Raw genomic sequence first — 13680 nt, 5'->3', positions numbered from 1 at the left:
TCCCTGTCTATCATCAACTCCTGGAGTTTATGCAAACTCATGTCTACTGAGTCGGTGATGCCATCCAACCATCTCATCCTTTGGCATCCCCTTCTCCTCCTGCCCTTAATCTTTCCCAACATCAGGGACTTTCCAAATGAGTCAGCTCTTTGCATCTGGTGGCCAAAGTATTGGAGTTTCAGATTCAAAATCAGTCCTTCCAATGAACAGCCAGGACTCATCTCCTTTAGTGTGGACTGGTAGCATCTCCTTGCAGTCCAAGGGATTCTCAAGAGTCTTCTCCAACACCACAGTTCAAAAGCACCAATTCTTTGGCACTCAGCTTTCTTTATAGTCCAACTCTCCCATCCATACATGACTACTGGAAGAAACATCGCCTTGACTAGACAGACCTTTGTGGACAAAGTAATGTCTCTGCTTTTGAATGTGCTATCTAGGTTGGTCATAAGTTTTCTTTCAAGGAGTAAGCATCTTTTAATTTCATGGCTTCAATCACCATCTGCAGTGATTTTGGAGCCCCCCAAAATAAAGTCAGCCACTGATTCCACTATTTCCCCATCTAAGTGATGGGACCAAATGCCATGATCTTAATTTTCTGAATGTTGAGATTGTAGCTGTCTTTAAAATGTGGGCATAGTCTATTCTCACTAGTACACAGTTCCATGAACAGATGCCAGTATATCATTTAGTGAAGTTATTTTAATGAATGGTTATGAGAATGCTTATATATATCTACAGTTATTTCCATGTTGGAGTCTTTCTCCTTGGGGTCCCAAACTGTTATTTCATCAATGAGTTTAGTGTCTTACAACTCGTTTAAGTCTAAAACCTGGGAAAGAAAGGGAATTTTGTATTGAACTAGCTTCCCCATGTCTCTGGATTATTCATCTCAAATTTATTTTGTCTAAATTTAGAAAATCATTTTGGTGTATCCATCAATTCTAACCTTTCAGAACACTGTGTTCTTATAACCAGCCATGCTTTCTGTGGATCAAGTAACTTCTGAACTTCCCATTAATTTTGGCTTATAAGAAGTGCCGCAAATAGAAATGAATTTGATTTGGGATAGAAGGAAGAATTCTTTAATCCCGGTTACTACAAATCATCCCATTCTAAGATGACATCACTTATATTCAGTCTGGGATGTCCGAGAGCCGACCTTGATCTTAGTAATGATGATGCCCTTGCACTAACACTTTTCTTAGAGCTTTGGAAAATGGTGTGTCCTCTAGGTTTTCCAATGAAACATGGGGAATACTATGGGAATATGAAAAATGGGGAACATTATTTTTTTCCTTCCATGGAAAGGGAACTTCCCTTTTGGCCTTATTTAGACTATCTACCCAAAGACCTCCACTTTTCTAAGCAATTTAACACCTTTTTCTGTTTGCCAGTGAAATCACAACACTTTTCCCCCCTTATTTACTGAGGACTGTTGCTTTGTTCATGCTTTCAGGTGTATGTTAATGTGTTTGTACTAGCTTAGCAAAAGATTAACTCCTTGGAAGAAAAGCTATGACCAACTAGACAGCATATTAACAAGCAGAGACATTACTTCACCAACAAAGGTTAGTCTAGTCAAATCTATGTTTTTTTCCAGTAGTCATGTATGGATGTGAGAGTTGGACTATAAAGAAAAATGAGCACTGGAGAATAGATGCTTTTGAACTGTGGTGTTGGATAAGACTCTTAAGAGTGGCTTGGACAGGAAGGAGATCCAACCAGTCCATCCTAAAGGAAATCAATCCTGAATATTCATTGGAAGGACTGATGCAGAAGCTGAAACTCCAATGCTTTGGACACCTGATGTGAAAAATTGACTCATTTGAAATGACCCTGATGCTGGGAAAGATTGATGGTTGGAGGAGAAGGGGAAGACAGAGGATGAGATGGTTGCATGACATCACCAACTCAATGGACATGAGTAAGCTCTAGGAGCTGGTGATGGACAGGGAAGACTGGCATGCTGCAGTCCATGGGATTGCAAAGAGATGGACACAACTGAGTGACTGAACTGAATTCCTATATCCCATAAGAGTGTTCCAATAGCAGAAACCCCTTATCCATTTTTATATCTTGCTTCCTACAATGTGGGAGACCCAGGTTCCATCTTTGTCTCTTGGAGAAGGAAATGGCAACCCACTCCAGTATTCTTGCCTGGAAACCCCATGGATGGAGGAGTCTGGTAGGCTACAGTCCATGGGGTCTCAAAGAGTTGGACACGACTGAGCAACTTCACTTTCTCTGTTATCCAGCATCAACAGAATCCAATTATAGCTAAATTCTCCTATAATGTGCTAGTTCACGCTGGCTGGGTTCTGTAATTCCCTTGGGGAATAACATTCTTCTTCTCTTATTTGGTCACAATAACCTGTGGTAAGTCATTTAGTACTGTCACACTAGCTATAGCATACAGGTTAAGAGAGGGTATGAGGAAGATAGGGATTTTATTGCAATTTAATAGTCTCTGTATTAATTTTAAGGAAGGGAGTATGTTAATTTTTCTGATTTGTAGTCAGATGAATTATAGATTGCATCACTAGTTCCCCTAAGGGAGTGCACTAATTTTGAACAGGGAAGAGCAGCCTACTTCTACAAGCTCAGGCAGTTCATGAAAATCTGTACAGCCTAATATTCTATGAATGACAACTTAGCTTACCAAACCTGGTTTGGAATAAAGTTGTGTGTTCTTTGGTGCTTGATTACTCTTGCAATTAAGTTCCAGGGCTGGTCTTCAGTTACTCTTCATTTCTCTCATTGCAGATTAGAGCTTCTTCATATTGGTTTGGCCAAAAAGTTAATTTCTGTTTTCCATAACATCTTATGGAAAATCTAAATAAACTTTTTGGCCAATCCATTATACTACCAAGGAGGTCTTCCAGTTTTTACAGTTGGCTTTTAATGGCTTTTATCCATTTCAGTTTTAGCTATCTTCACCAAGAACACTGATAGTGTCACCACTAAATTCTATTGTACCAAATAAAGCAATCCTTTCCAAGAGCATAAAATACCAGCAAACCAGGATAAAAGGCTTTATGTTTGCAAGGCTACCTTGTAACAGTGGTCCTTTGTTTGGCCCCTGCCATCAACAGTGGGGCACTCACCACAGGCTGGTCAGTAGGTCATTCAACTCTTAAATGCCATTCCAGTATCTGCTTTGGGGGCCATTTCTTGTGGCAAATACCATGGGTTCAGTTTTCTGTGATACAGACACTGAAACAGAGATTTTCATTCAGGAGTTGTATTAGGGTGATTTGATAGATGGAAAGAAAGAAATCATGTCTGGGTAGGAAATCGAGAGTAACACAGTTTCAGTGAGAGTATCAGATGAATCTAGGGGCCTTCTAAAGCTGGGCTGAACAAACAATGTTGTTCTGAATTAAGTCATCAATTTGCCACATTGATCCAATAATGGATAAGGATAAACCAAACAGTGAGTGTGACCTTGCATGAGTTTGTTCCCTTCAGCCAGGTTATCTTCACAGGGGATGCTAAAAGTTAAAGGCTTTCTGCCAGCAGTAAATCCCAAAGCTGTGGAATAAATCCTTTATACCTAGAGAAGAATCTGGGTAGCTGCAGCATTGTAATGTAAAAATATATTCAGACTTTTAATATAATAAAAGATTAATTATAAATAGAAACTATACACTGAGAAACATTTCATAGTAATGTTAAGTATTAGATTCAGTGCAGTTCAGTTCAGTTGCTCATTCGTGTCCAACTCTTTGCAACCCCATGAACCACAGCATGCCAGGCCTCTCTGTCCATCACCAACTCCCGGAGTCCACCCAAACCCATGTCCATTGTGTTGGTGATGCCATCCAACGATCTCATCCTCTGTTGTACCCTTCTCCTCCTTCCCTCAATCTTTCCCAGCATCAGGGTCTTTTCAAATGAGTCAGCTCTTCGCATCAGGTGGCCAAAGTATTGGAGTTTCAGCTTCAACATCAGTCCCTCCAATGAACAACCAGGACTGATCTTTAGGATGGTACTTATATGCAGAGTACATCATGAGAAATGCTGGACTGGAAGAAACACAAGCTGGAATCAAGATTGCCGGGAGAAATATCAATAACCTCAGATATGCAGATGACACCACCCTTATGGCAGAAAGTGAAGAGGAACTAAAAAGCCTCTTGATGAAAGTGAAAGAGGAGAGTGAAAAAGTTGGCTTAAAGCTCAACATTCAGAAAACAAAATCATGGCATCTGGTCCTATCACTTCATGGGAAATAGATGGGGAAACAGTGGAAACAGTGTCAACTTTATTTTGGGGGGCTCCAAAACCACTGCAGATGGTAATTGCAGCCCTGAAATTAAAAGATGCTTACTCCTTGGAAGAAAAGTTATGACCAACCTAGATGGTATATTCAAAAGCAGAGACATTATTTTGCTGACTAACGTCCGTCTAGTCAAGGCTATGGTTTTTCCAGTAGTCATGCATGGATGTGAGAGTTGGACTGTGAAGAAGGCTGAGCGCCAAAGAATTGATGCTTTTGAACTGTGGTGTTGGAGGAGACTCTTCAGAGTCCCTTGGACTGCAAGGAGATCCAACCAGTCCATTCTGAAGGAGATCAACCCTGGGATTTCTTTGGAAAGAATGATGCTAATGCTGAAACTCCGGTACTTTGGCCACCTCATGCGAAGCATTGACTCATTGGAAAAGACTTTGATGCTGGGAGGGATTAGGGGCAGAAGAAGAAGGGGATGACAGAGGATGAAATGGCTGGATGGCATCACGGACTCGATGGATGTGAGTCTGAGTGAACTCCAGGAGTTGGTGATGGACAGGGAGGCCTGGCATGCTGCTATTCATGAGGTTGCAAAGAGTCGGACACGAATGAGCGACTGAACTGAACTGAACTGAATATCTAAACTTACATATTACTATAATAATAGCAGCTAACACACTGAAGAAAATACCTAGATACATATATTTCTTTGTATCATAAGACACATTGGTTATCTAATCTACAAGCCACATCTGGAAGAAATGTGTATTTGTGGACCCTGTTCATTCCACTACCTCCAGGGATTGAACAGACATAAACTGGCTTTAACCCAAATTACCTTGTGTTCACATTCTGCTTCTGAAAGTCAGTTAACATGGATAGATTCCTTAATCATCTTTCACTTGATAAATACATGAATGTTACACAAAGGTGTTTGCATAAATGTCACCAAGAGAATCTGTTCTACTAAATGGCATATATATATATCCTTATCTTGAAATAAGCAGTCCATTAAATTTGCACATTGCCTAATATATTTTCACTTTGATAGTTCAACAATCCTTACAGTTTTGAAAACAGCATATTGACATTTCATTAAGACTTTAGAATCTAAATAGAAGAGATTAGTTATCCAATTAAGTCTTGCTATGAATACACAGTAATTTTATAATTCACATTTACTTTTACAAATGTCACAGGTCAAAGTTCAAATCGATATCATTATGAATCAATTATACAAAATATTTCTTGAAAAATTTTAAAGGCAAAAAGTAACTGAAATAAAGGATAATATGCTAAGTTTAATGAGAGTTGTAAATAACAATCCTGGTTACTAAGCAGAAATAATTTGTGTGGTACTTCTGAATATGAGACTTCCTTGGTGGCTCAGATGGTAAAGCATCTGTCTACAATGCAGGAGTCCTGGGTTCGATCCCTGGGTTGGGAAGATTCCTTGGAGAAGGAAATGGCAACCCGCTCCAGTACTCTTGCCTGGAAAATCTCATGGATGGAGGAGCCCGGTGCAGGCTACTATCCATGGGGTCCCTAAGAGTCAGTCATGACTGAGCGACTTCACTTTCTGAATATTAACTATTCTGATATACACTGTAATCCTCTTATGAGAGATTTTCATACTTTTCTGGTACAAATGACACACTTATGAAATTCCCTCTGGATCATTACTAATTTAACAGAAAGAGAGTTTTGAGGTATTTAATAATCTCAACCAAAAGTATATTCTCTTGACACTAAAGGAAAATAAGAAGAGGCAAGCAATTGTTATAATACATTAGCAGTATTAAAATATAATGTGAATCTCAGTAGGCAATACTGCTGAACTATTATGATAAACAAAATAATGTTTATATATCCTTTAATTTTAAAACTTAAGGAATTGATTATTGTGGTGACATCCTGTAATTTTACTGCAACATAGCTGTAGACATGGTCAGAAAATGATAAGGAATTTTTTGAGTCAAAAGTTTATGACATTTGAAACTGTGTCTCCTTTGAATAATTTGTAAAACAGGTTTCTATAAATATATGAAGATTTCATATGATATATAGTTGTTGTAGGGAATTTATAAGTATATAATAAATAAATGACTGTATTTGAAATATGAAACATTACTGACATTGTACTCTACTTTTTAAAAGGAAATAATGCCTGTTTTCCAAGTCCAAATTATAACCCCTTTACATGGATGTTTTTCCTGGTTTCATGTCCTAATTACACCTATGAGGTATGTTATATATGCATGTGTATAACTGAACTTTATTTGATAATATATTAACTACATATGTTTATGTACTTACATGTATTATAGATCATGCCTGATATATATTTATGTTTAGTCTGTAGATACAGGCATAGACAGAAATATAGATTATGACACAGATTTCAATTGAAGTTATAGGCATAGAAAATTAGAATATTTCACTTACAATTTTTCCTGCAGAATAAATAGTATTTGTGGATCTATCCATCTATATTTAAAGAAAATTTTATAAACAGCACATTAAATGTCTTAAGAAGCCTCTGAATTTTATAAAAAAATTTTCGAATAATATCTTTCATTTTCTTAGGAAAATGATACTGTTTTATGAGTTTTTAAATCACTATCATACTTAACAATGAAATGATAACTTTGGGAAATATATTTTTACTTAAAATTTTCCACTGTTTTAAGCTTTTAAAATACCTAATCAATGCCTATTTAATTGTTCACAAGTGAACAAATTTCTAGATTGACTATTAATATTTGTCAATTTATGTTTTAATCTAACAGATTGGATCATGGATTAGTTTCACAATCATGACTCAAACATTGCCAGGTAAGACCTAGGTTTACTAATGATTGAAGTAGATACACCTTTAGGAGAAGTGGTTTCTGAGAACAAATTGCTGTAGTACTGAAATTAGGCATGTTTGCAATGGGATTTTTTTGCCTTTATTTATATTTTGGATTTTTTATCAGTATAAAATTATATTGAAACATTGTTTACTATGCATGTCTGTATAATTGTGATTGCATGCTTGTGCCTAGTCACTCAGTGTGTGTGACTCTTTTGCAACCCTATGGACTGTAGCCTGACAGGCTCCTCTGTCCATAGGATTCTCCAGGCAAGAATACTGGAGTGGGTTGTCATTTCCTCTTCCAAGGGATCATCCCAACCCAGGTCTCCCACATGTAGGCTGATTCTTTACTGACTGAGCCACCAGGGAGACCGAACTGTGGTTAATCCAAACTAGAAAATATAGTCCAAACATATTTATTAAGAGACAAGTTTTTGTTAAAAAGAAGTGGTAATAACACACTTCACTTTAAACTCTCTCATGTATGCACACAGACTTGTACATACTGTGTCTTCAAGTGTTCACATCCATCTGTGAAGGGAAGGCTGGGGGCATGAATGTGTCACCTTGAATGCTGGTCATTTTAACACACAAAGAAGTTAAATTGTAATAAACTCATTTTATTAGAAGGGATATATATTATTTCAATTTCATTCATTCTTGTTACACTGTACAAAAATGTGATTTGTCTTATATGTATATATGTGTGTAGAAGAAGTGTTTTATATACATATGAAAAACTATTATTGAAAAATTCAAATGTATTTTAAGAATTTCTTCTTTGGAAATATTATGTGGTATTGGGATATAAAAAATGTAGAATTATGTCAATTTCTATATTTTTATGCTTATTCAACCATGCAGTATTGATAGGATGTATATGATGCTAGGTAATATAAATAAGGAAAAATTGATAGAGAACTATATGACACTTGGGAAATGTTTTAAGAGCTATTATTTTTCAAGCATAACTTGTTATGTCCATAATAAAAATAAAAAAGAAACAATATTTTTTTTTCTTCTAGTTGGGATTTTTACACTTCTGATGAGTATCCAGATGTCTCTGTGGGCACAAAAGAAACATAAGATTTATCTGAAGAAATTCAATTCTTATATGCATAGGAAATCAGCAATGATTCCATTCATACTGTAAGAAAAATAAGTGATCTTATCTCATGTACAGAAAAGCAGTATAATAACTCACTAAACGAAATTTGACAAAAGATAATTGCCTATTATGTTCCATAAATTCACAAACAATAGTATTTTTGCTTGAGTAAAAATACATAAGAACAAAATTTAGCTGAATTTAGAGTAATAAACTTGAGGAAAATGAAAAATTGAAATTATAGATACAGCTAATTGAAAATAGCATCCAGTATGTTTGCAAGGGACTGATACTTGAATGATATGTTCTTACTTCATTAAATCTTTCATAATACTATTGGCTTAAGAAAATTTAAAATATTTGAATTCTATAAAGTGAATATTGCAATATTTCAAAAACTTGAATTTTACATATTATTTTGAGAGTGATTTTTTGTTTCTATTCAATATGTTATCGAGAAATTTCAGATGTCTTGAAACTATTATGTCAGTAGTTCAATTTTACCTATATTAAAAGTTAAATATTTGTAATATGCCATGCATCTTGGTAATTCATAATATATATTGTATATCATTTTGGAAATACAACATTCAAAATATTTTCTAGACATTACTCATTAAACATTTGAATATACTATGCTGATATATATATATATATTTACATATAGATCATGTTTATATGTGAATATAGAAATAGATATATTTCAAATGGACAATAGGTGATGATGAGGAAAGTATGCATTAAAATGTTGAGATTAAGAGTGGAAAGATAAAGTGAAAGTGAAAGTGAAGTTGCTCAGTCATGTCCAACTCTTTCCACCCATGGACTATAGGCCACCAAGCTCCTCCACCCATGGGATTCTCCAGGCAAGAATACTGGAGTGGGTTGCCATTTCCTTCTCCAGGGGATCTTCGTGACCCAGGGATCAAACCCAGGTCTCCCACATTGCAGGCAGACGCTTTTAACCTCTGCATTAAGAATGGAAAGATATTTTCCTTTATTTTCATGTTTTTAAATTTCTATGTCTTCTCAAATACATGTAGTGAGTGTAAGATTGTGCATGTAAATATGCAAATATACTTTGACAAAGAGATGAATTATATTTTAAAAATTAAATACATATTAGTTAAAAGCTTAAAGGAAAAATTTATTCATATTTAAATTGGGTCTTTTTACACTGGTTAATTTCTAGAGTCTTTCCAGTTATTGGATATAAATGTATCTAAATAGATAGATAGGTAGACATACATATATCAAAATATCATTATTAAAGCTCTTAGATATTTAGATATTTGACAAAATATTCTTGGTAAAGGTAGGTCTAAATGCATTTTGTAGGTGTTTCTTATTAAGATATGTGACCAACTATTCAAGAAATAACAAAATCCTCTATTCAAAAGCTTTAGTACTCCCAAGTGCACCTTATTAAAATATCTCAAAACAATATAACAGCATATTTTAATATTTGTTCAGCATAAAAGCATGAAATCACAATTATTTGCAGTAATACTCTACTGCAGATATGCTGCTGTATTTCCAAATAGGTGAATACTTTCATCTTATAAATGCAACTACATTCTCAAATTCTAAAATTCTTGTGTGTATATTTTCAATAATTGTGATTTTTATGTCAATGTAAAGATTATGAAGATATTAGCAAGTGAAAAATTCTATGCTTTAAACAGAGAAAGACAAATAGGCCTCATCTCTACTTTGATGGACAGGGAGGCCTGGCGTGCTGCGATTCATGGGATCGCAAAGAGTCAGACACGACTGAGCGACTGAACTGAACTGAACTATGAATGTTGGAGCAGACTCCTGAGAGTCCCTTGGACTGCAAGGAGGTCAAAGCAGTCCATTCTAAAGGAGATGAGTCCTGGGTGTTCATTGGAAAGACTGATGTTGAAACTGAAACTCCAGTACTTTGGCCACCTGATGCAAAGAGCTGACTCATTTTAAAAGACCCTAATGCTGGGAAAGATTGAGGGCAGGAGGAAAAGGGGATGACAGAGGATGAGATGGTTGGATGGCATCACCGACTCAATGGACATGAGTTTGGGTAAACTCCGGGAGTTGGTGATGGACAGGGAGGCCTGGTGTGCTGTGGTTCATGGGATTACAAATAGTTGGACACAACTGAGCGATTGAACTGAACTGAACATATAATGTCACCATCAAAGAATATGGGATTGGTTAAAAATAAGTTGCATTGTTTGAGAAAGGAACAATTTAGATGCTATCATCAGCCATATCGACTAGGAAACAGAGTTCCTATATGGCCACTTAACAGGGCAGTGTTAGTCACTTAGTTCAGTCTGACTCTTTAGGCGTAGCACTAATCACTAATTAAAATAGGCAGAGGAACCACGGATAAAATTGCCAACATCCATTGGATCATAAAAAAAAAAAAAAACAAGATAATTCCAGAAAAAAAAAAAAATCTACTTCTGCTTCATTTATTACACTAAAGCCTTTGACTGTGTGGATCACAACACTGTGGACAAGTCTTAAAGAAATAGGAATACTAGACCACATGAGAAATCTGCATGCAGGTCAAGTAGCAACTGCTAGAACCAGACTTGCAACAATGAACAGGTTTCAAACTGGGAAAGAAGTACGAGTACATTAAGGCTGTACGTTGTCACCTTTCTTATTTAACTTATAGGCAGAGTACAGCATGGGAAATGCTAGGCTGGATGAAGGACAAGCTGGAATCATGATTGCTGGGAGAAATATCAATAACCTCAGATATGCAGATAACACTACAGTTATGGCATAAAGTGAAGAGAAACTAAAGAGCATCTTGATGAGCATGAAAGAGCATATTGAAAAAGCTGGCATAAAACAAACCTTCACAAAACGAAGGTCATGGCATCAGGTCCCATCACTTCACAGCAGATAGATGGGGGAATAATGGAAACAGTGACAGACTTTATTTTGGATGGGGTTCCAAAATCACTGAAGATGGTGACTGCAGCCATGAAATTAAAAGATGCTTTCTCCTGGGAAGAAAAGCTATCAGTGACCTAAATAGCATATTGAAAAGCAGAGACATTACTTTGCCAACAAGGTCCATCTAGTCAGAGTTATGTTTTTTCCAGTAGTCATGTATGGTTATGAAAGTTGGACCATAAAGAAGGTTGAAAACCAAAGAATTGGTGCTTTTGAAGTGTAATGTTGGAGAAGACTCTTGAGAGTCCCTTGGACTGCAAGGAGATCCAACCAGTCCATCCTAAAGGAAATCAGTTCTGAATATTCATTGGATGGACTGAGGCTGAAGCTGAAGCTCCAATACTTTGGTCACCTGATGTGAGGAGACGATGCATCGGAAATGACCGTGATGCTGGGAAATATTGAAGGCAGGATAAGGGGAGGACAGAGGATAAGATGGTTCGATGTCATCATCGACTCGGTGGACATGAGTTTGAGCAAATTCTAGGAGATAGTGAAGGACAGGGAAGCCTGGCGTGCTGCAGTCCATGGGTCACAGAGTCGGAGGAAACACAGTGACTGAACTGAACTGAATCATTCATTGGGATGCAGCTTGTTTATACTTACAAAAGAATGAGTGTAATTTCAGAGGCTCCACTTGGTTTTCCCCATGGCAATAGTTCTGGCTCTATAGCCCAAGAAATCAATTCACAATGAGGTTATGCAAATTACAAAGTGTGTATATTCCCTTATTCATTCAGTGTTTGGGGAAATGAGCCCTATGAAGTATTGGACTATGTTTGCTATTGCTGTAATTGCTAGTCACTAAATCTTGTTGATTCTGTGATCTACAGACTGTAGCTTGCTAGGCTCCTCTGTCATTGGGATGTCCAAGGCAAGTATCCTGGAGCAGGTAGCTATTCCCTTCTCCAAGTGATCTTCCTGACCCAGGGATCTAACTCATGTCTCCTGCATTGCAGGCAGATTCTTTACCATCTGAACCACCAGGGAAGCCCCTATATAACTTATGAGGATAAAATACATTGCTAGCAGAATTAATTTAATTGAAAACATATATGAAGACAACTCCAATGCTTTGCCCACCTGATAGGAAGAACTGACTCATTTGAAAATACCCTGGTGCTGGGAAAGATTGAAGGCAGGAGGAAAAAGGGACAACAGAGGATGAAATGGTTGGATGGCATCACCGACTCAATGGACATGAGTTTGAGTAAGCCCCAGCAGTTGGTGATGGACAGGGAAGCCTGGTATGCAGAAGTCCATGGAGTCACAAATAGTCAGAGACAACTAAGCGACTGAACTGAACTGGTAAAGATAATTTTGGTTCTTTTATTCCTTGGTCTTCATAGGCATGGCTACTACCTCAATCTGTATATTCCTGTTAAAAATTATCTACCATGGTTGTACTAAATGTCCTGTTTCACATGAGCAGTTTTCTCTCAGGCCATTTCTCCATTATTTTACATTAGAATGCATTTACTCTCCATTTCTATCATTTTTGTGGGACATACCATTAATAATAAAATAAAAAAAGTTTAAAAACTTGAAATATACCATTGCTGTTTGATATATACAAATATACCATGAGTCTTTCTTCTGAGATAGATCTATGAACTAATGATTAATGTCCAATAATATTTTCATAAATGGAGTTATCCACTCATTTATTTGGTGTTTAGTAACTCTCTTCTATTAACACAAATCTATGTGAATCAACTTAAGGGATTTTCAGGAGGATAAAACAAGCCAAAGCAGACTGGAGTGAGTTTTTCAAATAAACCTGCCTCTCTTAATGTAGAATTTACTAGGAATTTCTCTGGCAGTCCAGTAAACTAAGAATCCACAATTCCACCTCAGGGTGTATGGATTTGATTCCTGGTCAGGAAATCAAGATACCACATGCCACACAGTATGGCTTAAATGTAAAAAATAAAATTAAAAAAAAGAATGCTAAAAAGGTCAAAGTAGGAATTATTATGTCTTTACTAATAAAGGCCCTATTCCAAGCAAATGCTGGAGATATTTTTAAACAGCAGTAAGCAGAGTCACAATTCACAGATCTTAGCCTCTACCTCCAAATCATTTTATGTAACAATTAGAATGCCTGCAAGCTATAGTTTCTGTCTTCAATTTGAAGTATTAGAGTGGTAGCTAATATCTTTCACTGAAGTTTTATAATATAGGTATTCAAGATTTAATGAATTAAAGTTAGAATTTTCTGACAGATACTAGATTTGTAATTACATACAATATTAAAAAGAAGCATCACAGTTAAATTTAGTCATTGATAGCTAATTTTTAAATAATTGTCTGGAATAATACTTTTTCAACACAAAAGTAAAAAAAAAAATGAAAGTGTTTTTAAAATGCCACATCTTCATCTTTTACACATTTCTTATAAAAAGTAGCTGAAGAGGGAGATAAATCAAAAGAAATACAAAGAAACTAAAGTTGAATCAGCTGCTACACCACTTCATATTATCATGACCTGTTGCCTTTCTTGATCACCCTTTCATCATTTCTACCTCAAGT

The 13680-nt window shown here is 36.2% G+C and overlaps 1 protein-coding gene across 6 annotated transcripts in view; it reads left to right on the top strand.

Moving 5' to 3' along the window:
- Positions 1-13680, top strand: part of TECRL (trans-2,3-enoyl-CoA reductase like) — a 189705-nt gene that overhangs the window by 129140 nt on the left and 46885 nt on the right. For 2 of the 6 annotated variants that reach the window (XM_060417642.1, XM_060417641.1), the window contains 3 exons: positions 6389-6474; positions 7021-7066; positions 8114-8237. In XM_060417642.1, the coding sequence (XP_060273625.1) occupies positions 6389-6474; positions 7021-7066; positions 8114-8237 (256 nt within the window). Of the gene's footprint in view, positions 1-6388; positions 6475-7020; positions 7067-8113; positions 8238-9920; positions 12698-13680 lie in introns of those variants that run through there. The other 4 variants (XM_060417643.1, XM_060417644.1, XM_027971027.3 and 1 more) reach the window with 3 other exon arrangements.

The sequence above is a fragment of the Ovis aries genome, chromosome 6, assembly GCF_016772045.2.
Source record: "Ovis aries strain OAR_USU_Benz2616 breed Rambouillet chromosome 6, ARS-UI_Ramb_v3.0, whole genome shotgun sequence".
Lineage (NCBI taxonomy): Eukaryota > Metazoa > Chordata > Mammalia > Artiodactyla > Bovidae > Ovis > Ovis aries.
This window is presented reverse-complemented; position numbering and strand designations above follow the sequence as displayed.